General features: G+C 42.1%; 1 protein-coding gene across 2 annotated transcripts in view; it reads left to right on the top strand.

Annotated features, from left to right (window-relative positions):
- Sumf1 (sulfatase modifying factor 1) overlaps window positions 1-24,939 on the top strand; it is a 76,475-nt gene that overhangs the window by 36,601 nt on the left and 14,935 nt on the right. For both annotated transcript variants that reach the window (XM_036180261.1, XM_036180260.1), the window contains one exon: window positions 6,383-6,496. In XM_036180261.1, the coding sequence (XP_036036154.1) occupies window positions 6,383-6,496 (114 nt within the window). The remainder of the gene's footprint in view (window positions 1-6,382; window positions 6,497-24,939) is intronic.

Genomic DNA, 24,939 nt, shown 5'->3' with positions numbered 1-24,939 from the left:
GACTATATGATGCAGACTATAGGAGATTTAGAGAAAGACTACCAGGGCAGAGGAGAAAGGAAAGTGACCTGGCATTCTTCCCCCAGGTTATCCCTGTTAGCATTTTGGCCCCTGCCTTTGCACTCATCATAGGGTTAGTGGGGATTGTGGCACCAACTTTGCAGTGTGCCAGACCTAGTGCCCTATCACCATGCAAAGATCTTGTCATTAGTAATGTGTTAATTAGCATTTAACTCTGTAAGGTAGGTACTGGTGTCTCTTTCTGTCTTCCAAGTGACTTTCTGAAGCACAGAGATATGAACTGTCTCACTCAAGGTTACATAGCTGGGAAGTGGCTGAGCTGGGATTTGAATCAGCTTGGCTTGTTCTCAAAGCCTATGATCTTAACTACCCTATTTGTTAGCATGTGTATCTCTGGTATATATGAATCATATATGTTTTTATATATTACATTTCAACCACATTGAATAGGATATTTTAAAGATTTCATTTTTAGTTATATGTCTCTGTGTGGGTATGTGCAGGTGTCCATAGAGGCTAGAAGAGGAAGTTATGTCCCCGGAGCTGGAATTACATACAGGTTGTTCTCAGCCGCCCAACTTGGGTATTAGAAAATGAACTCAGGCTCTCTGGAAGAGTAGTACATGCATCAACCACTAAGCCAACTCTCTAGCCTCTGGATAGAACATTTTAAATCTTACTGTTTCCCCCTTACTGTAAGGAGCATTTTATCTGTTGTTTATAGGTCATGATCACATTGTCTTTCACCAGCTGGATAACTTGTCATATAAATAAATCCTAATTTACCTCTGATTGTTATAGATTTGAGTTATTTTTTTACTTAAAAAGTTCTGTAGTGAGCATCTTGTATATTCATACTGAGCTATCTATGATTTAAAAAATATATATTTCCAGCAATAATGGTTAAAGGTTAGAAAACTTCTCTCCATTTCCCATTTCCCTTTCCTTTACCACCAGGAATCAGACCCCATACCTTGCCTGTGGCAAAGCATGTGTACTACCTCTGAGCTACACTCCCAACCTTGGTTAAATGGTGTTCAGTAGTGCCCATGGCATGTTTCCTTTTATTGATATAGAGGAGTTCCTTTCTCATGGAGCTTTTACCGACACTATAGTAATCAAACTCTGTTTAATAACTGTCTTAGTTAATTTGTGCAGCTATAACAAAATGCCATAGACTAGGTCATTGATAAACAGAAACATGTCCCACAGGTCTGGAAACCGGGAAGTCTAAGATGGAGGCCTCAGTAAGATAGGCTTTTGTGTGTCTCTTTGAAGGGATTAAGGAGCACTGTGTCCTCCTATGGCCAGAGCCATAGCCTCGCCCATTCAACCTTGAGCCTGTCTATAAAAGTACTCATCACACCAAATCATCCTTTGGTCACCCCCCCCCCCCCCAGGCCACTCTCTTAGTTCTGTTGAATTGATGACTAAGTTTCAGTAGAAGTTTTGAGGGGGGTACCATTCTTCAGACGAGACAAAAACTTTCTACTTTCTCTTAACATAATGAGGACAGAGTTTTGTGATGGAGAAATAGCCCATAACAGGGTTTGTTAGAAAGAAAATGCTGATTTTCTTCCAGGAGTCTTTCAAACAGTTTCTTTCTTTTTCTGGGTTTTTTTTTTTTAATTTGCATTTTTTTTCCTCAAGAAAATCTTCTGCAATGTCTATTTATACATTTGACACAGATACGTTATTTGGAATATGACCAAATGGTTAAAAAATTTCAGCTTGAAGATTAACTAAAAGAGAGGAAAAGACCAAAAACTTCTTGGAAAAGAAAGAGTGAAGAGGCACCTGATCTAAGGGAAACTGAAAAGCAGTTTGAGCTATTGTTAGGCACCGCAGTGTTTGGATAGAATTAGGTTAAAAAATAAGTTGCCTGAGGACACTTAGCCCTGTGCAAGCCTGTGATGCATTGTGTTTGTATCCAATTCCATGTATGTGAGTTACATATATGTTAAGCCAACACAAACTGATGGGAGATGATGCATTATTCAATAGAGGCAGAAAAGGCAAATCAAGCCATCTGGTAGCTGGTTCCTCCTTAACTCTCTTCAGGAGAGCTGCTCCTCTCCCAGATACAGAGTTTTATTTGGTAAAACATTTGCAGTCTTAGGGAGGCAATGATTTCTACCTTTCTTTAGGCTTAGCAAAGACTTCTGGTACAGAGCAAGGAATAGAATGAGGACTTCTAGTAGGTCTCTTGGCCAGAAGAAGTGGTGCAGGAGCTAAATGTCTGTGGCGGTGCCTGAGCTGAGTGTGTATCCAACTCCAGGGAAGGTGTTGGTTGTCTGGGCCAGTGAGGTGGCTCAATGGGTAAAGATGCTGGCTGCCTAGCTTTATGATCTGAGTTTGATCCCTGGGACCCATCTGTTGGAAGGATGATGACCCCATTGGTTGTCCTCTACTTCCACATATACACTGTGGTACATTGGTGTACACACACACACACACACACACACACACACACACACACACACACAAACAGATGAAATAAAAAGATGCTGGCTGTTAGCAAGAACAGGGCAGTAGCTTCACCTATAGGTGCAGGTAACCCTGAAATTGGATAACACTGCTTGTCTCAAACTCATTTTTAACCTTTTTGGATGTGAACACATGAAAGAGCCTGGCAGGAAGCGAGACCTTGTCAGGAGGGGCCTCTCTCAAAGCATGTGTGGCACCTGCAGCAGCTGCAATGAACCCTGAGTCCAGGGCATGGCTCAGATGGAGCTGTGGAGACAGACCCCAGTTGTTATAGTAACAGCATTCGAATGAGAGCTGTGAAGGCCAAAGTACAGAAGTGTCCACATGTTCAGCTCTTGAACAGGATCATTTTGTCCTAAGAGACGGACAGGTTCCATCCCAGAGGCACAGGAAACAGCCAACATTGTTTGAAGAAGTCTATGGTAACTGTAATGAACCAAATCAGTAATATAAGCACTAGTCAATTTTAGTAAAAGGCCACAATAAAGTTTATTTGGACAGTTATGGTATTTCCTATGTTTACCACCACAGTATTGTATGTGCATTTAATTAGATGAGCTGGGAAAAAATATTGAGCCATTTCTGGGTGCCTTCTTTGTAAGCTCAGAGGGCCTTTACACACACACACACACACACACACACACACACACACACACACATATACACAGAGAGAGGGAGAGAGGGAGAGACAGAAGAGATGAGGATGCTTTGTTGATGTTTCTTTTACCTGTATTATGGTACTATGGATTGAACCTAGGATTACCCTAGCACTAAGCTACACAAACTCCTGCTTTGCTTTTCCCTTGTTTAGTATTAGAGTGTTTCACAGAGAGGTCAGTGGGTCTCTGCAGACCTTCCATGAAGACATTGCCCCTGGAGTTACCAAGATCAAATTGTTCCAGTTTCCAGGAGTTCTGATGGAACCCATTCTAGAAACAAGACTTAACCAAGGCTGAGGCAAACCTCGGTCTTTAAGTTGAGTTGACACATACAAAAATGACCTTGGATTGATCTGAATGGTCCTTTACTGTCAGCATGCTCTGGGAAGTCAGGACAGGAATTTAACTTGTTTGTTTGCATGTTTAAGACAAGGTCAGGCTAGCATGGAACTCTCAGTCCTCCATTCTACTCCCACTCTCTGAGTGCTCACAATTGTGAACTTAAGGAGCTGGATGGATATTCTGCTGAGTCACTGTCCCACCATCATTAATTCATTTTTAATTCTTATTGGCTCAGGTGTCTGAAAATTGACATTTCAAGGAGGATTTATCTTTTCCATTTGTTTTCATCTGAGGTTCTTGGAAGGAAGCTTTGGTTAGTGTGATTCATATGATTATGAGCTGTGAAAATTTCATTTCCCATATAATATCTTGGTAATTAAGAGGGTGGTAACCTCTAAATTTTACCCCAAATATCCTGTTATTTAAGAGGGGGGTGCAAACCTTTGATCAGACACTGTTAACTTTCCATTTGAGGAACAATAGCACTCATGAAAGTTGGGACAGATTCTTGACAGCACCTCTGTGTGTATCTTTTAGAATCCTGAAGATGGATTCCTTCCTCCAGAATGTGGATATCTGTAGTTAGAGTTTTCCTACCTGGCCCACAGTCAGGACAAATCTCTCTCACCCGCCAGGCCCATAGACGCTCAGACTCAACCAAGTAAACACACAGAAACTTATATTGCTTACAAATTGTATGGCCATGGCAGGCTTCTTATTATCTAGTTCTATCTTAAATTAATCCATTTCTATTAGTCTATACTTTGTTACTTGGTTTGTGGCTTACCTGTACCTTACGTCTTCCTTGTCATGGTGGTGGCTGGCAGCGTCTCTCTCCAGCCTTCCACCTCACAGAATTCTCTTCTCTCTTGTCCCACCTATACTTCCTGCCTGGCCACTGGCCAATCAGAATTTTATTTACACAGAGCGATATCCACAGCAGGTATCTGTTTCTTATTCCCCTGTACCATGGCATCTTCCACTTTCTCCCCACAGCTCTTGTCTCTTCTCTTTTTTCTTCCTTCCATTTTAGTTCAGGGGACTCTTTTTGGTCACCTCCATGTTCTTGAACTTATGAAGCTTATGTTGTGGCCTTCTCTCCCTCTTGCCTCTTATATTTGGATCACAAGGCTCTATTCCAGGGTATGCTCATATCACCCCACCGGAGTTTGGCCCTTGGAATTTCTCTGGTGGTTGCTAGTCTTTGTCCTAATATGCTTTATAGGGCTATATTTAAAAAACAAACAAACAAACAAAAAATGAGAGAGAGAGAGAGAGAGAGAGAGAGAGAGAGAGAGAGAGAGAGAGAGAGAGAGAGAAAGACAGACAGACAGATGGTCTAATGTGGCCAAGGTTGGCCTCAAACTCACTATGTAGCCCAGGATGGCCTGGATCCTCCTGTTTTGGCCTCCCTAGTGGTAGGGTTGCCTTCATGCCTGTCCTGCCCAGCTCTTCAGAGCTGGATTTTTAGTTTAAGGCATTCTCTCTTTTTTTCCCTCTCAGTAAACTCTTTAAGAACTCATTTGCCACTGAGCCCCTCCCTGCTCATACTGGCCGCACATGGCATTTCTCAATGAGCCAAGGCACAAGCAGGGCTGTTTCCATAGCAAATGCTGATTATGGAAGCAGCATGGTGGGATTTTTCGGCTTTCCAGCTCATCTCACTGAACTTCTTTTCAGCGTGACTTCATAACTTTGATTGAAATGCTCCGAATTGCCCAAGCAGCAGATGCTTCCATATTCATGTATAGATGTAAAACCATCTGAAGCCACATAGAAATGAATGTTAGTTTATTCATTCTTATAGTCTTACTTCGTTAGTATGGCAAAGCATGAATTATCAAAAGAGGGAAAAAATCCCAAAGATAACCACTTTTTTGCATCACAAACTGATTTTTAAAAAATGTCTATTGAAAAGAAGGGAAAGAATTTTTCCCCCCAGGTTTTTTGTTTTTTGCTTTTTTTCATTTATGCCTTTGCCTTTTTATGATATCCCCTTCCTATTGTGGGGACCAAACCTAGGGCCTCACAAAAAAAAGCACTCTGACACTGAGCTAAACCCTCAATCCTGGCTGGGAGAATTTTTAAGTCATGAACTATCTAGTGACCTGAATTTACTGTTGTTCAGTCCATGTTTTCCCATCTTGTGTTCTTACATAAACTGCACTTTGCTCCCATGTCCATAGGTGGTACCCAATACTGTCTGACCTGCTTTTGATTCATGCTGTGATTTCTTGGTGAATGTTTAATTTGCTGCAGACTGCTGCATCCCAGAGACCCGCCTTTAGAAACACAGGGATAATGAGTTAATTTAGTCCTCCTTATTTAATGACAGTGACTAAGGCTAAAAGATAAGGTAGTCAAGAGAGCTTGTGGAGAGGGTGGAGATAATGTGGTATCTATGGTGCTGAAAGACACTAAGTGGCCCCAGAAGCTGACTTTTAGTGACAAGACTTATATTGATACTTATATAGTAGAACATTCCTGTTAATGGTTTTGGAGGCCTAAATACTGTTTGTCTGTTCTCTCTCTCTCTCTCTCTCTCTCTCTCTCTCTCTCTCTCTCTCTCATATTCACCATCTCTCTCATACTAGTAAAGTCTTAATACTTATAGCTAGTGTTAGTCACTATTAAAAATAACTTCGCCAGTTCCGGGCCATTCATTAATATAACTCTTTGGGTTTCTAAATTCCTTGAGTGATTAAAGTAAACAAAATAGAGGTGGCAGGGCTTTTTGTTTTTCTTGTTCAGACTGGTTTTTGACAGGTGGGGATGAAAATCAGTATTCATATTCTGGAAGAACTAGGTCTCATTGCATTCATGTACCAAGCAAACTGAGTAATTGGTCAGTGTTGTTCCCTCTTTATTTTTAGGTTGATGCCTTCCCTCCCAATGGCTATGGCTTGTACAACATAGTGGGGAACGCATGGGAGTGGACCTCAGACTGGTGGACCGTTCACCATTCTGTTGAGGAAACACTCAACCCAGTGAGTATCTTGTGGAGTAGGCTTTAACCTTGATGGGGTGACACCTGCCCTCTAAGCAGACAACAGCAAGGATTTCATGTGTTTATCTTGACATGATGCATACATTTCCCTGAAGAATACCAAGTGCATGAGTTTTGTTTCAGCTTTAGACTGCTGTATACAAATGTCTTGTTTTATGTGCCACTGGATTGTGATAATGATGACTATTTGGGAGCATTTACCTATGCGCCATCTCATAAAGTTGAGCAAAGCATATATGATATATAAATTTTGTGTTTTAATATTAACTGTTAAGTTCTAGTAGATGATATTTTCATGAAACTCTTTGCCTGGGTTTTGATGGGTTCAAATTTTGATGCAGCAGCATTATTTGGAGAAAATGAGAATGGGTAGCTGTCGAGTCAGGAACTTGAGTCACTTACTGGTTGTTCATGAACTCGTTTATGTGACAGGAGACTGTACCATATTCTTCGGGAACAGGAGACCACCCTGTCCCTCTGAGTTTTCCTTACTCTGCTTTGTAAAGGGTGTTAGATGCAAGTTTTCTGCCTTTAAAATCAATCTCTCCAGTGCTTAAATACAAATTGCGATTTGAAATGAACATGTGTTTGGACGGTGCCTCCTTTACAAAGAACATCTTTGAATACTTCTTGTCTTTGAACACACTGGGGGTGGAATATGTAATAATTCCATCTCTAGCAAACAGGCATCATCAGACTGGCCAAAGAGCAGTATTAAAAGCAGTTCCACTGGTGATGCTCGCTCTATGCTTACCCTTTGCAGTGCACAGTAGACAAAGATAAAGAGCATTAGTTCTTCAGTTGCTTCTCAGTGGAAGGTTAGGTTAGCCAGTTTAGAGTCATTGAGAAATCTGTTGGACTCCATGCCTCAGGCCATTTTCAGACTGTGCAGATAAGTTTCTGTGTAAGATGCTTAATTTTGTTTTCATAGATAAACATGAGCTGTTCATGAATAAACTAGAAATATATCTACCTTTTTGGGAATGCAAATGAAAAAAACTGAGTTCTTTAGAAACTCCGTCCTCCTCTGTTTGTGCCAGGGCTGGTGGAAGTAGTGGTCAAACAGCCTGTGTCTCTAAGTGAGAATAAGAGTGTCATACTTGGGGAGTCTGTGGTTGGGAGTAGCCACTCTATCCCCTGGCAAGATGTGACTTGGCATTTGCTGTCAGAGGCAGAAATAGATTTTTCCCTGTCAGATTAAAGCATCTGCATGCTTGGAAGGGGCTGTGCAAGGCTCCAGAATTTTGGCATGTTGTGAATGTATCTATCTGACCATCTGGTGTTGAGCTGAGCACTCATTAGCTTTCACTTTTATAGGTTTGACTTTCTTGTAAGGATTTGTAGGAAAATTCACATTTCCCTTTCACCAGTTACAGGTATTTCCTGGATGTCACCCCTTATTCCAATGAAATTGTCCCATTTAGATTTCATCTTTCTCACAGTGGCCTCATTTGCTTTCTGATTTGATGAGTTGAAACTCATCATTTTGAGAACTAAACCCCAAATCATTGGTGCCAGCATTGAGATCTTTACAGTTTTCTTTTTCCAGTAGATGAGCTGCCATCATTGTTTCATCAGTTACTTTGTCTCTTGAATCGAGAATGGTCTTTGGGCAGAAAAAAATACCTAATGCCTCTTTTCCATTTAAATTCACACATGGGTCCATCCGCCAGTCCATCCTTTCATCCCTCCCTCTTTTCCTCTCTCCCTCTGTCCCTCCCTCCCACCTTTCTTTTTTTTTTGTTTTGATTTTTTTGAGTTGTAGTCTTGCTGCACAGCCCAGGCTGACTTAGAGCTGACTATATAGCCCAGGCTGTCCTTGAACTCAGAATCCTCATGCCTTTGCCTCCAGTGTGCTGCTGGAATTTCAGCTTTGTACCAGTATACCTGGGTTTGAATGGCTCCTTACTGTTTGCACAATAAAAAAGGTTAACTTTTGAATATGACTCTGAAAGCCAAAAATGATTTAGCTTTTGCCGATCCCTTCTGCTGACTCACCGTACAGTTCTCTTTACAACTCTTAACTGTGAAATGTCACAGAAGTCCAGAAAGTTTAGAAAACAGCATAACAGGAACCTATGCTGCTGCCTTTCTCTCTTTTCAACCAAAGAAAGAAGATAAAAGAACCAAAATTGTTCTTATCAGAACTTGGTGTTGTCGGTATTTCACATTTCAGCTGCCCTGCTTCATGTTTAGAGCTATTTTTACTCTGTTTTTTTTTCAGTTATTTAAAATATTTATTAAAAATTTCATTTTATGTGTACATGTACTTTACCTGCATTTTTGTGTGTGGACCAGATTCCCTGGACCTGGAGGTAGAGACTGTTGAAAGCTGCCATGTGGGTGCTGGGAATTGAATACGGGTCCTCTGGAAGAGCAGCCAGTGTTCTTAATGGATGAGCTGTTTCTCTAGCCCTCAGTCATCATTTTGCAATGTGTCCACCTGTTAGGAAACATTTTGGCTATCCTGTTTATGCATTTCTCTTATCCATGTTTTTCGGCCACGTCTTGTTTTCACAGGTACATTGTTATTTTCGATTGGATACCAGCCATTGTGTGTGGAAAGCTGTGGCAAGCTTTTGAGGTCCAGCTGGTGCAGTCTTTCTCTGGAGAGTCTTTACTTTTGCCCCTGTGGCCTGTTAGCCTAATCCAGTTAGGAACTGGAATGTCTGAATCTTAGCTTTAGTCTCTCTCAAACCCATTGCTAGTTCACCTTGGTTCCTTCAAGGTACCAGCTGAGAGACGGGATTTACCATGGAGACTCCTCAGAGGGCCATGAGCTCCAGATTTTTGTTTCCCTATGCTGTGAGTGGGTTGGAAGTTGTTTAGCACCCACTGCCGTATGAATTGACGGGTCTCTAGGGAACCCCTTCTGGGATTTGTGCCCTGCAATTCTTGCAGCTGTAGAGGCTCTTGCTTGGTCAATTGCTATTTCTCTTTGAGGGCCTAATTTGTTTGCCTTTCTTCCCTAATGGCTTGTATATCTTTAGTGTTTGGCAAAAGCCCTGGAGTATAATCATTAATCCCACAGAAATGCCAGTTCCAGACATGTAGACCTGGAAGACTTCAGTCTCTGTCCAGACTCCAGTTGTATCAGAAGCAAAGTTGGAAACAGACATCTTCATGGAGAGTTTTAACCCCGAGACCCAATATAAACATTTTAACCGAGTATTTGATCTCTAAGACTAGCCCATAGCAAATAGTTTTTAAACTGCTTCAGGGAGCTTGGGCAAAGTCAGCTGTCTCTATGCACAGGTTGTTCAGGAAATATCTTTTTCTTACTCAGTGGCCTCTAGGGAGCAAAAGTTAATCATTAGTTTTTATTTTATTAGACTGTCATCTATGGCTGTAGAAACAGCTCGGCATGCTTTGTACACAGAGTCCCAAACTAAAATAAGGCATTTGGCCATGTGCCATGAGGATCAGTTTAGTTTGCTTGTTTGTATGTGTCTGTCCATCTGTCAGTCCTCTGTAGGTGCCTGCAGAGCACTGGCACAGACCACCCAAAGTGTGGACATTTGCTATGATAATACCTTAACCACATAAAATATACATATTTCAAAAAATTTTATCTTTATTTTGTCTTTCTCATTTGCTAACATCTGGGCCCCATTCTATCTGTGATAGGACATAGTGCTTTGAAAAAATGTAGAGCTAAAAAAAAAAGTAGTGTTTATTTAATGTTCTTATTTCCTACCCCTGCAGAATCACTATGGATACCTGATACCTTGCTTATGTGCAGCTGATGATGTGGTAGGATAGGGTGATTTGTAGCATCTTTCTGATAGGAAAAGGGACACAGTTTCATCTAGTTAGGGTTGGTTGGTTGGTTGTTCTTAGACAAGGTACAGGATCTCATTCTGTAGCCCAGGCTGGCCTCAAACTAAAATCCTCCAGCTTCTGCTGTGATTTCAGGAATATGCCATTATGCCTGGCTCAGATAGCCATTCATCCCCTGCCCTATTTCCAGGAAGAGAGTTCTAGTGTTGGAATAGCCAGAGTAACCTGTATTTTTCTAACTCTACCTTGAACAACAGTGTAATACATCTCAACTTAGAGTGCACCTGAGCATTTTTATGTATGAGTTGGAAATAAGAGTACCCACCTGATGAAGTTGTTGGGCGATTAGATGTAGCCGGAAGTTTTTCCAGTCCTGCCAGACCCCATGGTCAGGACGACTCTCTCCCATCCGTGTCCCTCAGCCTCTTGGTCCCAAGTAAACACACAGAGGTTTATATTATTTACAAACTGTATGGCCTAATGCCTCAGACTTCTTGCTAGCTAGCTCTTACAACTTAACTCAACCCATTTCTGTTAATCTATATGTTGCCACGTGGTGGTGGCATTGCCAATCTGCTGGCGTCTTGTTGCTCCTTCGGCGGTGGACTGCGTCTCCTCTCGCTCTCTTTTCTTCTCCCATCTCTTCAGTTTGAATGTCCCGCCTAACCTTATTCTGCCTCGCCACTGGCCAAACAGCTTTATTTATCAGCCATTCAGAGCGTATAGAAAGACATCCCACAGCAATTAGATGTGTTCATTGTGAAAACACTTTCCATTTCTGTATCTCAAAAGTATTGTTTTTCTATTGTTAAGTTATGGTTTGTCTATCTAATTGGAATGTTACATACCTCTGTCAGCAGAGATAATGGGGAATGTTGGCCTGTGAAAACAAAGGCGAAGACAGTTGTGCTTATGAGTACCAATTGCTTGCTCTTCTTACCCACTTATCTTCAGTTGGCTCACTCCTTAGTCATCCTTACAATATAAACCTTGCTCATGCTTCCATACTTGTGACAGTCCAGTGGAAACAAAGTATGCCCAGACACGTTCTTTCTCTCTTGCCTGCTAAGGCTTAGCCAGAGATTCTGTCAACATGGATTTTGACCATATATTATACTAGATAGCTCTGGACAGTTGGGGAGTGTGTTTTTTTTTTTTTTTTTGCTCTGGCATGTTTTGAGGTGGTAGAGAATTAGTCAGGGAGGCTATAATAGGCCCATCTTTTCTACTTTCTTTCTTTTTTTTTTTTAAAATTTATTTATTTATTACACATACAGTGTTCTGCCTGCATGTATGCCTGCAGGCCAGAAGAGTGCTCATTACAGGTGGTTGTGAGCCACCATGTGGTTGCTGGGAATTGAACTCAGGACCTCTGGAAGAGCAGCCAGTGCTCTTAACCATAGAGCCATCTCTCTAGCCCCGCTTTCTAACTTTCTATGGCATGAAATATTTGTATTTCGCTTACTCCTAAGGATTCCTCTTTGAACCTTCACCCATCTGCACATGGCACATGAAGTGAATTGGGACACATACCCGTCTTCTGGTCTGAAATCATCATGTGCTGACTTACTGGCCCTGTCCAGACACCTCTTGACTATTGTTTGATTGGTGTAGAGCTCAGACTGGCTTTACTTTGTAGGTCCAAAATGTTATGCTTGCTTACCTCTCTTCCACAAACCCTTCTGCGGCCTCTTACCACTGCTGGTAGAACAAAGCCACATGCTGCTGATGGTCTCTTAGTTTTCTTCTCCCTGCATGATGTCAGCCTACCAGGATCCATCTATAGGCATAGCCACTCATCAAGCATACCCTGAGCACCTAGTCTATACTAGAAACAGGAAGTTGCTTTGGAATTTTTACCTGCTAGAAGACTTTGATTCATGTGTCTTAGTGAGCATATTCTGGAGTGTGAGAGTTCAAAATGAAGAAGTGTGGTTGTGTTAATAGAGTTCACTGATTAACAACTAATGGACTATGAAGATGTTTAATGAGTGCCAAGGGCAAAGCAAGGTGTTTTTACCGTTGGCTTCTTGGGACTTTCCAGGAAATAATTTCAGAGTGTGGAAGGATATATGGGAGGGTTTGAAAGGATGAAAGGGGAGAAAGAAAAGTTGTCATTAAATTATTATCTCAAAAATTAATAATAACATAATCCTAGTGGAAGCTGGAAGTCTGGAGGAAGTGCTCATGGGTATCCATTGCTGTTTGTCACTGTGGTTCTGGGGTGGTGCTTTTTATCTAGCACAAAAGAGCTACTGAGGCACAGAAGTCAGTGTAAATGTGTAGAGCTCCAAAATTTAGCACCTTTGACTACATTTCCAATGTGTTATCATGGGTGGGAGGCTTCTTAAGTGAAAGGGGTGAATACTAATTCTCCTGGCATTTGTTTCCATTTTCATAATACAACCTTTGTTTCCACTTCATCGTACAATTTCTTTCTCAGAAGCTCACATTGCAACTTCCTGAGCAGGGAGTAGAACACTGAACTTCTTTGTTAGGGAAATCAGCCATGCAGGACTCACTGATAACCCTGGAAGCTATGCTCCTGCAGCCTTTTGCTAAAAACCCTCCTGGGCAGTAGGAACTCTCCAACCCCTGGGGCAGAGTGTTGCTCTCTGGATTCTTCTCTGTAAAGGTTCTGTGTCCAACCAAACATTCCCTCTGGAGCATCAGCTCTCTGGTTCCCATTCTGCTTTCTCTCCTAATGGGAAAGCTTTTCAGATCCCTGAAGGCAGTCATTTGAGTCTTAGTCTTAATTTTGGGGGGTAAATGTCCCCTTCTTCTATTGTATCTGGTGTAACTTACAATTAGGGCAATTCAGTTACCTTCTTCTGAACAACATCAGTAAGGGAAATAAATGTCCAGAATACATACAGAAGCACACTGAATTGCCTGGAACTTGAAGTATTTAAAATGTGGATCTTGGGAAATTTGAGTCCACATTTTACACTATCTCAGGGGTTGACTTTTAAGTGTGCATATGGAATACTTCCACATCATACATAGCTTACATCTGAAGATAATTTTAAATAATATTTTAAACAACTTTGTACATTAAACAGCTTATGCAGTTGAACCAGCAGACTATCAGTATATGGATACATGAAATGTCTTCTTTTAACCTGAGGGCAGCTTGGGGTAGAGGTGCTCAGCTTGTAGAAGCCTTCCTATTCAGTGATTATCTCCAGTACATCTGGCTGTTTGTAAGTGGAGAGGACATTGAACAGAGAGAACTGAAGTCAGAACTCTGGAGCTCCAGAGTCTGCCCACATTTCCACAGTCCTCACTGTATTATGGGCTGTCCCTCCTCTGGGGGAAGACACAGGGATATAGTAAACAGGTCTTGGTATCAAGGAGGCTCTTAGAGGGAAACATTGGATGCTGAACAAGTGAAGGTCCATTTGTATGTGGTGAGATTTCTTGTGTGTGTGCTGGAGCCTGGATGAACTGTTTGTTCTTGACTCTGGGAGCTCTGATACCATCTCTAGAAGAAGCCTTTGGACAATGGCAGCACTTCATTCTGCTAGATAGAGGGATCCAAGGACAAGAATGGCAGGGCCTGACTTTTTAAGGAATTTAGAAGAAGCAGAGGTCCCCCTGCCACAGCACACACCTATATATAGTTGCTTTGGTACCTGGGACGGCTGCTGTCTTCAGCAGCCTCACCCCTGAAGCAGTACCTTAACTCTTTCCTGTGCATGCACATACTTGTTCCCTTTTCTCCTTTTCTTTTTGCTCTGTATCTTCACACCCTTAGGGAGAATTAAAAATGTACATAAAATTTCTTTGGGCTAACCAGTGAGGGGCTTTAGAGAGTGACTTACAAATTATGTTCCTTACTTGAGTCTACTCAATAACAGGGCTTTTCTGAGCTATCTTTCCCATAGTGTGTGACACTTGATAGGGCTGCCAATGTTGAATGAAAAGAGCAAAGAGCCTTCCAGTGAGTGAGTGGTTGTTCTCAGTAATGTTGTTTTGCTGACTCAGTAACAACTGTGGTTAAGTAGTGGAACAGAGAGGTCAGTAGCTGTGTCTCCATTTAGTGTTCCAAATGCTACAAGGCCAGAGGTGAGTCATTGCATCCTTGTTGGGCTTAGCCTTTCATCCGTTGTCCCTGTTGTTTTTGTCACCCTGACACAAGCTAGAGTTATCTGAAAAGAGAAACCCCAATTGAGAAAATGCCTCCATCCAGTTGGCGTGTAGGCAGGTCTGTGGGATATTTTCTTAATTGATGATTGGTGTGGGAGGGCTCAGCATACCGGGGATGGTACCATTCTGGGCAGGGGGTCTTGGGTTGTGTAAGAAAGCAGACTAAGTGAACCATGGGGAACAAGCCAGGAAGCAGCATCCTCTGCATTCATTCCTCCCTTGAGTTTGATGCCCTCCCCACGCCCCCAGTGATGGAGTGTGACCTGAAAGTTGTGAATGAAATAAGCCCTTCCTCATACTGCTTTTGGTCATGGTGTTTCACACAGCCGTAGAAACCCTAACCAAGGTATCTGTGAATTGCCCTAAGGCTGCAGCAAGCTGTCCTCAGGGAATGGGCAATGTGCTCCACTATTGCTGCTGGTTGGTAAAGCAGGCAACCATGGAAGATGCTACAGCTGATAGTCAAGCACTTGGGAGGACAGTTTTTAAGTGACTCAGATGGAGGTCTGCACACATGTACCACTGGTGGTATAGTGGCTTTAGGGCAAGAGCATGAAATCCTTTGATTTGTTTCCTGCTCTGTGAAAGAAAAAGAACAAAAATTTCAGCATTGTATTCTTGCATTAAAAAGAAAGACTATAGCACTGAGCCCTGTGCCTGAGGCATGGTCAGCACTCAGCAAATGAGAACTAATTAGTATTTTTAACCACCCCTGAGTGGGACTGTTTCCTTTTATGCCAATTCTTCCCCTCATCAACTCCTCTTGTGTAATGGACCAGATCGTGGTATTATCTGCATTTGTTGAGCAACATTATTGGGCCCTTGGTCTGAGCTAGTGGTAAACATCAGTATCACAGGCCTTGGCCCACAGAGAGTGAATCTCATAATTCTTGACTACGGATCCTTATCATTCATGAGGCATTGCATAGTTTTGTCTCATTGATACCTTAGAAGCTGGAGCCAAAGCCCAGGTACATAGTTTCCTTTTGAAGATGTTTTGTGCCTTCCTTGTCCCTTCCTGAACCTGAATAGGGCTGTGGGGACAGGCAGGGACTGCCAGAGCCTCTGCTTTGGCCCTCTTAGTTATGTTCACAACTCTCTGACAGAGGAGGGGGACACTGAATTCTGAATGAAATCTGGGCTTTGATCTTGGGTTAGTTGCCTGAGGCTGCTTAGTCTTGTCTTGGTAAGGATGGAGAGTGGGGTAACACCTTAGCACTACATTGAAGGCCAGACTGTTTCCATTAGACTTGTCATCTCTGTGGGCCACTTAACTATCTCTTTGTATCTGGGACTTCAGTGGGCTGATGGTTTTTCCTCACCCAACATGCTATAATGTCTTAGCTCCTAATTTTTTAATAGACTGTCTTCTTTTTCTTCTTTGACAGTTTTATACTTGTAAACAGTGTGATCATTTCATTCCTCTCATATTTCCTCTGGGATCCCCAACCCTCACCCCATCATGTAGCTGAAAGTTTTTCTGTGTCCTGGCTTGCTGGTGATGAGGACAAATCTCTCGTGTCCCCCAAGTCAACACACACAGGCTTATATTAATTCAAAGTGCTCGGCCATTAGCTCAGGCTTATTACTGACTAGTGCTTACACTTAACTCAGCCCATTTCTGTTAATCTATATGTAGCCACGTGTTCTGTGGCTTTACCTGTGTGCCTGTTACATGCTGCTCCCTGGACGGCGGGCTGGCATCTCCTGACTTAGCTTTCCTCTTCCCAAAATTCTCCTTGTCTGTTTTTCCCACCTATACTTCCTGCCTGGCTACTGGCCAATCAGTGTTTTATTTAACCAGTGTAGAAAAAGCCTCTCCACAGCACCATCATGTGAATACCCTCCCCTCAAGTAACCTTGTGGGTAACTGAATAGCGACAGTGAGTTCATGGGTGCCATGGCCTTGCCGTATCCCAAAGCCAGCATTTTACAGCACTCCTCCCCACCCTCTGCCTCTTCCTGTCTCTTGTTTGGTAATGTTTCCTAAGCCTTTGGTGTGGGAAGCAGGGAGAGTTGGTATAGATGTCCCATTTAGGATTGATCAAGCAACAAATAATCACTTACTCTTAACATGTGGTCAATCCTGACTTTTTTTCTACATTTTCAACTGGAGCTCTGTTTTATCACTCTCCTATGTTATGATACTGCACATGGGAGACCCTGGCTGGCTGGACCAGGGTATCTATCCCATGTGTGAAGGAAAACATGCTAGGCAGATGTAGCGGCGGGCTGTGGTGCGTGGACAGTCACTCGTACCCCAGGCACTGCATCCACGTGGAAATACGTTTATTATAATAGAGAGATGAAGAGAAAGACAAGGAAAGAGGGAGGCAGAAAGAGAGAGGGAGGGAGGAGAAGGAGAGGGTTAAGGGTGCACACCTCATGGAAATGGAGAGAGAGAGAGAGAGAGAGAGAGAGAGAGGAGAAGGAGAGGGTTAAGGGTGCACACCTCATGGAAATGGAGAGAGAGAGAGAGAGAGAGAGAGAGAGAGAGAGAGAGAGAGAGAGAGAGAGAGGAGAGAGAGAAGGGAAGGTTTTTTCCTTAAATGATGCTTTTATGTCAGGATACAGGGCGGCCCCAAGGGGCACATTTCCAAGGGGTGGGTCAGAATACTAACATCATAGTCAACAGAGATTAACATATGTGTAGATTCTGACCTACAAAATATGTTTTCTTTATAATTTCTCATGTATGAGTCAACTCATATTCATGGACATTTTCCCTTGACTACTGATAAACCAGAAATGAAATCATTACAGAAAATAGCCATGTCGTTCAGTCCTCCATTTGAGCTTAGAGATGATTAGTGTAAATTGCTTTTTTGTGTTTTGTTTGTTAGTTAGTTTGAGATAAGTTCTTATGCAGCCCAGGCTGGCGCTAAGTGTAAACTGATGGCCTGTGTGCTCCATGGTTAAAGGGAAGGTTTTTAGTGTAGGTACTCGAGAAAGAGAACAGCCAGAGGCATCTGAAAGAGCCCAGAGCAGAGAGAGAAATAAATAGACTGAGTGTGCCTGACAGACTGGATCTGGCCAGGGCTATCTGTGAGAGAGGAGAGGACAACAGGGAATAGAGAAAATATAAGCAGGGGCAGATCGGAGGGAGGGAAAGGGAAAGGGAAAAAGGGAAGGAGAGTGGGAGGGAGGGAGGGAGAGAGAGAGACAGAGAGAGACAGAGAGAGACAGAGAGAGAGAGAGACAGAGAGACAGAGAGAGAGAGAGAATGAGAATATGAATGAATATGAATATGTAGAGGTGGTTCTGAGGAGAATGAATAGCTGGGTGAAGGGAAGCCTGAGCACTGGAGGGAGTTTAGGGTAGGGAGGGAGGTGAGAAGGGTAGATGCTAACATGACTTTGTACTGTGCAACAGGTACTTGTGACTCTGAGGGAACCTGGAGGCTAGCATAAGCTTTGATATGCTAAACAGGCACCTGAGGAATGCTGGCTTTTATGTAACTGCCAGGGTGATCTCATTTATGGATAATTAGATTGCTTTTTGGAGTTTGGGGAATTTGGACCTAACAGCCTGTTGTATCCCACAAGGAAGCTGAGGATGGTAAAATCTGTTTTGGTTTACTGTGTGTGTGTGTGTTGCTTATGGGGAACCCAAGGCCTCATATATGCTTGCTTGGGTAAGCCATCTACGCTGAGTGGTTACATGTACCCAGCTCTGTAGGGGGTTACACAAAATCATGTAAACTTGTATAGTGCTTTTGTTGAGAGAGAAATCCAAGTGGCTATATGTTGTGTTGATGGAGGTTTCTCCTCCCTGAATAGGAGTGCTTCCTTAAGCATGTGTGTGCGAGTGCTCACTCACTCTCTCTGTCTGTTTATCATCTGTCTGTCTGTGTATCTCTCTCTTTCCCTCTCCTTCCTTCCCTCCTTCCCTACACAACATACACACACACACACACACACACACACACACACACACACACATACTGCACCCTCAGAATATGTCTAATGATAGGAAAGCAGGACTATGGTCTTGGAAACATCTTTCATGAGAAGATCAGACTTCAGCCTGACTTTTGAACGTCATTTGTAATCTGTAATCTGGACTTAATTCTAGCTTTCCTGACCCCCAGACTTGTTGCTGTTTACTGGACTCTTAAGTGTTATCCCAAACACAAAATACAAAGGGCTACTTACTCCCTTGTAGTAATATTTTATCACAAACCACATATGTTAGATCAGGAAGTGTTATGAATATACAAGATAATTTAGGAGGCATGAATCGCTGTGTCATGCAGTGTCTCTTTCCAAAAGCAAGGGAGAGGTGGTAAATTATGCCTACAGTTTCTAAGATTTTGAGACTTGAAATTGGATTTCTGGCCTTCTTGCCTTCTCCATCTCTTATTTCTGTTAAGTCATTATTAAAATTACTGATTAGGCAAATTGTGTGTTTTCTTTTTTCCTTAGCAATCTGGCACCTAACTTGTTAATGAATGATGAAGTAACAGTATGTCATTCTCCATTTCTATAGCTGACTTGTAGTGCCTTCCCTCTGCCACACAGTGACTCATTTGTTCTTTCCCTTAAGGATCTGGAAAGAAAGCCTGATGAGAAAATAGAACAGTTGAATTATCTTTTCTTCTTCATCAGGTTATGCTGTGATTTTTTTTTTTTTGGCATGACACTGTAGACCCATTTTTAATACAGGTATACGCACATCATACGTCACTCTAGTGAGAGTCCATGGAGAAGGCCTTTGGTATCAGCAAGTTCTGCATTGAGGGGTTCCATCAACTACCCATTGAAAATAAATTGAAAATTTGTACCAAAAACTTTCCAGACCTTTCTGCTGTCATTATTTCCCAACCAATGTAGTATGATAGAGATTTGCATAGTGTCTGTGTTATATGAGAAATTATAATTAATGTAGAGATGTTGCAAAATACATAGCAGGATGTGTAGGTTATATGCCAGCACTGCTCCAGTTTGCATAAGAGACTGAGCTGTACGTGGATTTGAGTTCCTCGGGAAGTCCTGGATCCAGTCCCCTCCAGACACTGAGGAATGTTTGTATTTTCATCAGTTTATCAGCAGTCTACCCTTGTCATATTTGTATGTAAGGTTTTGAGCATTTGTAGACATAGCCCCTTTACTTCATGAAGATTGCAGATATTTCAAAAGTAAAAGCAAGTGAACACACCTAAGCACACACAAACGTGTGTCTATTTAGTCACATGTAGGGAGGAAGTATACCATGAACATTAGAAGCATTTAGTTCTAAAGTTGGATCTTGTTTAAGTCCTAGCTCAGTCACCCACTAACTGAATAGACTGAGGCAAATTTTGAATGCACTCACTCAGCTTCCTTGTCTGTCAGTGAAGGAATGGTAGTATGGGCTGATGGGATGGCTCAGATGCTGCCACAAAACCCAATGTCTGTCTTTGATTTTGTATTGTGGAAGGAGAGAACGGACTCTTCAAGTTTTTCCTCTGACCTCCATGTGTGCCATGGAAAGGGTCACTTTAAAATCTTATTTCCACAAAAGCACAAAGTCAGTCTTGGTCTTAAAACACACTGGAGACAGAAAGTAACCAGAGAAATCTGCAGGATGAGCAAGACAGATGGCATCCCAGGCAGCCACCCCAAGGACAAGTGGCTGGGACCACAGGGTCTAGTCTGGGCTCTGACCCTCACTCTTGTTAAGTTCGGGTGCTTCAGAGGAACCCTCTGAGGGCCTGGCTCCACTCCCATTTCATGGGAACTCTTGGATACGCCCCAAGTTGTTTCACTGCCTTGCTCACTATACATGCCCATACCAACTATGAGTAAACAAATGTTGAGAAAGTGAAGAAAGAGTAGTGCCTTTCCAGATTATTGAGAGGTTTCCATGGTATTTTGAAAAAAAAAATGTTTAGTGTAGAGACTGGTATGTAGTTAGCACTTGATAAATGCTAATTATAACTGGTGTTTTGGACGTAATCAAAATTTTAAAGAAATATTTGTAAGCTACAAGCATACACCTTACTCTGAAGTCTAATACATGGAAGAGCTTTTTTTTCTGGACCCTTTTAGAAATGTGGAGAAGAGCTATGCCATCTGGTAGCATGCAGTTATAAATAACACTTCTTCCCATGGACAGCCTCTACTTTCATACCCAGTACAGGAAGTAAACACAGCGTCTCATCAACTGAGACAGTGCCCAGAATTGGGCACTTAGCACTTACTCACTTTCAGACCATCCAAATAAAATCATGGGAACCTTTAAGTAGTACTTTGAAAATAATGTTTAAGTTAAAATACCATTTGGTTTAAGTTAATTGCCATATTCTCCCTTAACTTGCTGATGAAGTGTCATGTAGAACAGAGAAGGTTACATGAGAATGTGTCAAGTCCCTAGGAAAACTGGATTGTATATGCTTTTCACTTTAAGGGATGCTTAGAACCCTGTCTGCCTTGCTTGCAGGACTGAGGCTCTCAGTTATTCTGAGAAGTAGAAGTGATTGGCTTTGGAGCAGGTCTTTAAGCCAATGTAGCTGGTACCCTGTGATGGGTTTGGGTTCAACTGGAAGTCACCTTCCTTAAGATGTATGCATTGTTTACAATGAAGGAAACTGATTTTTCTATATTTTAGTGTGGCTGTCACTGGGATTGGGTAGACAAGGATATGTGTTTAGTATCTCCCCAGCTTTCTTCCTTTTTTTTTTTTTTAAGAAATTTTTTAATTCATTGTACATTCCAACCACAGATTCCTCACTCATCTCTCCTCCCACTCCACTCCAGCCTTCCCCTCTCCACCCCCTATTCCCTCTCCAAAAGGGTAAGGGCTCACATGGAGAGTCAGCAAAGCCTGGTACATTTAGTTGGGGCAGGATCAATCCCCTCCCCGCTGCATCTGGGTTGAGCAAGGCATCCCACCATAGGTAATGGGTTCCAAAATGCCAGCTCAAGCACCAGGGATAAATTCTGATCCCATTGCCAGGGGGCCCTCAAACACAACTGTCTCCCATATACAGAGGGTCTAGTCCGGTCCCATGCAGGGTCCACAGCTGTTGGTCTAAAGTTCGTGAGTTCCTATGAGCTTGGTTCGGTTGTCTCTGTATGTTTCCCCATCATGATCTTGATGCCCCTTGCTCATAGAATCCCTCTTTCCTCTCTTCAATTGGACTCCCAGAGCTCAGCCTGGTGCTTGGCTATGGACCTCTGCATCTGTTTGCATCAGTTACTAGATAAAGGCTGTATGATGACAGTTAGGGTACTCACCAATCTGATTACCAGGGTAGGCCAGTGTAACAATGAGGCTTTGCTTAAAAACAGAAACTTGGCAGAGATGACTCAAAAAGTTTCTTGTAAGAGTATGTGAACAGAGCAAGTGTCTCAGTCACACTCATGACGCCCCTGTTGTATGTTAGTGTGCAGGGAGACCTTCAAATGGCAGTGGGATGGTTTTTCGTTGCCCTGAAGTTTGGACTGCTGGAACCCTGCCTGTTGGAGTCCATGGCATTTGCCAACTGGAAGACTTGCCTAGAAGTCAAGTATGCCAGGCACGGGAGCACTCAGGCAACCAGGAGAAGGGCAAGTTGGCTTTCAGTGCAGCCGGTGCTTCTCACGGCTGTGGAGTGGAGAATAAAATCTCCCCTGGAATCTCTGGATTCGTTTGCAGTTAAACTTCTAAGGAAGTCTTTGACGACTAACATTTTGGGTCATGTAAGACACAATTTTATCTTTTCATTTTTTGTCTTTTGACTTTAAATTTTTTCTTATTTATAGAAAATTCCAAACATGCAAAAGTAGAAAAAAAAAATAGTCTGCTAAACGCCTGTTCTTAATAGTCAGCTTTACTAATTATCAGCTCACAGTGGATCTTGTTGGATCTGTATTTGTTTCTTCTTGTCTCTTGTAATGTGTAGGAGGCACGCAGGTCAGATCACTCTGGTGTTTGCAGAGCCCCCTGCCATAATGTGCTTCAGATTTTGTTTTACTGAAAATGGCTTTGCCTTATTACTGATTTATGGCTTGCTCTGACTTTTATCATTATCTGTTTTTTGTTTTCTCTTAAAAAAAAAAAAAAGCCCTAGTTGTGGCTGGGCATGCACACTTCCTAGCACCTGGGACGTAGTGGCAGGCAGATCTCTGTGAATTTGAGGTAGCTTGGTCCACATAGCAGGTTCCAGGCCAGCCAGGGCTACCGACTAAGACCCAGGCTCAAAACTAGTGAATTAACAAGCAACTCAACTCCCCAGCATTATTTTAGTATAACTGATATTGCTATGCAATAAATTACATGCGTTTGAAGTGTTCATTTGATCCAGTTTGGTAAACATCCGTGAAATCATCCCAATCAGAATAACAAACATGCTAGTCAGCACAGGTCTTCTTTGTGACACCTTGTAACTCCACCCTTCTCTGTGTCTTATGCCCCAGCAGCCGATGATCCTTTTTCTAGAAAGCACAGATTAGCTGCTACTTTTTCCAGTTTTAGATCAATGGAGTCATATATTATGTATCCCTTTTTATTCCTGGCACCCCCTCCCTGCCCCCCGAAATGCCAGTCTTTTATCTGTTCTACAAATGTTATTGGGCTCCCACCAGGTACCATTTTAGAATCTGTAAAGGCCCGTTAGGAGGCTATTGTAGTTGGTTCTGGTGAGAAATGATGGTGGCTTGAATCAGAGAGGTTACCATGGAGATGATGAGCTGCCATTCATTAAAGCTCTCCTTTGGAGGTAAAGCTAATTGGACCTAGTTAGTTGGATGTAGGGGTGAAAGAGAGGGTGGAATCCAGATTATCTCCCAGGGTTGGGAGATATTTTGAGATGGTCACAGAATTGCTGTTTAAATATTTTTTAAAATAAAGAATATCTTCCCTTGTCCAGTAGAAAATTTTGAATTTCAGTTTTTCTCTCAGGTGTTAGGATATGACTTAAACTAGGCTAGTGGAGAGACCTTAGTAAGAAGGCAAATATTTTTGGATTTTTCATTTATGTTGAAGTGACATTAACTCTGCTATCTATGACTCACAGGTTTCTATGTTGGTTTTACTGATGAAAAGTTCAGTTTAACTAAATCTGATGCCATAATAGTCAGACTGTACTTTGTGATGCTAGCTATGGTAATTTTATTATAGTATAGAACAGTCTGTCTTTATTCTACAAGGGTTATTAGCATGTCATGAATTTTATTAGGACTTGGACAACTCCATTTGGGAAATGAGCATCAGACAAACTAGATCAAGTGGTCTCTGTGGGTTTGAATTTGAAGTTATATACTGCTAGGACTATTAAGTTCATGAGTGCCTTTGGGAAATCTGAGTTAGTTACAAATTAATAATATGAAGCAGTATTGTCAGCCTGACACAGATTGCCTGTCATTTGCTCAGCACATCCTAAAACATCTCCTTCAATCCCTACGTTGGCCCAAAGAATCAGAGACCATTATTAGCTCTGTTTTGTAAAGAGGAACCTGGGAACATAGAGGAGTTGCATAACTATCCCAAACGGTTATTCAGTATTAGAGGCAGGGTTTGAACCCAAGTTGATTGAGCCCATGTTTTTCATCCAGAGATAACATATGAGGTGGATCATGCATGGTGAGTAAGAGTCTAACAAACAAGTAGGACCAGACATATTAGGCAGAGAGAATCAAGTGTTCCCGTGAGGCTGGTGAGAGACAAGTGCTGTATAGGAAGAACACAGGCCTTCTAGGCAACTGTCTGCATTATTTGAGCTGATACTTCATAGAGAAATCTATGAGGCCTTTTAAAAGTCTCTTTTGAAATTTCAAATAGTTTCATGATCCCTCTTTTTATTTTCTTAGAGGCAAAAAGTCTGTACTACAAGCATCTGGTTTGACTGATATCAAAGACATTTTCTGATTTCAAACACCTTGGATCTTGCTCTCCACTGCTTCTACCTTTTCTCTTAAGCCCTAATTTCCATTATGATAGAAAGGAGTGGTTAGAAACTGCCTACCTTTTCTGTTCTGCTCACACTCTTCCAGTGGTGTTAGGGTTGTCAGCCAGCATCTGGTACCACTGGAGTGCTCTCACATGATGCTCCATGCTTGTACAAGTGACATATACAATGTAGTGGTTGATCTTTTCCTCAGAGTCTCATTCTTTTATTTCACTTTTTTTACTTAGTTTTAAATATTTAAATTAGTATGTTAAATTAAATATAAATTAGTATGTATCAATTATATGCAATAATGAGTTTCATTATGCCTTTTTTTTTTTTTTTTTTTTTTTTTTGGCTCTTTGAGACAGGGTTTCTCTGTGTAGCCCTGGCTGTCCTGGCACTTGTTCTGTAGACTTGGCTGGCCTCCAATTTAGATCTGCCTGCCTCTGCCTCCCAAGTGCTGGGATTAAAGCCCTGTACTGCCACCACCTGGCTCATTATGAGATTTCACACACACACACACACACACACACACACACACACACACAACTATCATTTTTACCCCATTGCCCTCTTATCCTCTTCCTCCTCTCAATTAGTGTGTGTGTGTGTGTGTGTGTGTGTGTGTGTGTGTGTGCGTATCC

The sequence above is a fragment of the Onychomys torridus genome, chromosome 3 (assembly GCF_903995425.1).
Source record: "Onychomys torridus chromosome 3, mOncTor1.1, whole genome shotgun sequence".
Lineage (NCBI taxonomy): Eukaryota > Metazoa > Chordata > Mammalia > Rodentia > Cricetidae > Onychomys > Onychomys torridus.
This window is presented reverse-complemented; position numbering and strand designations above follow the sequence as displayed.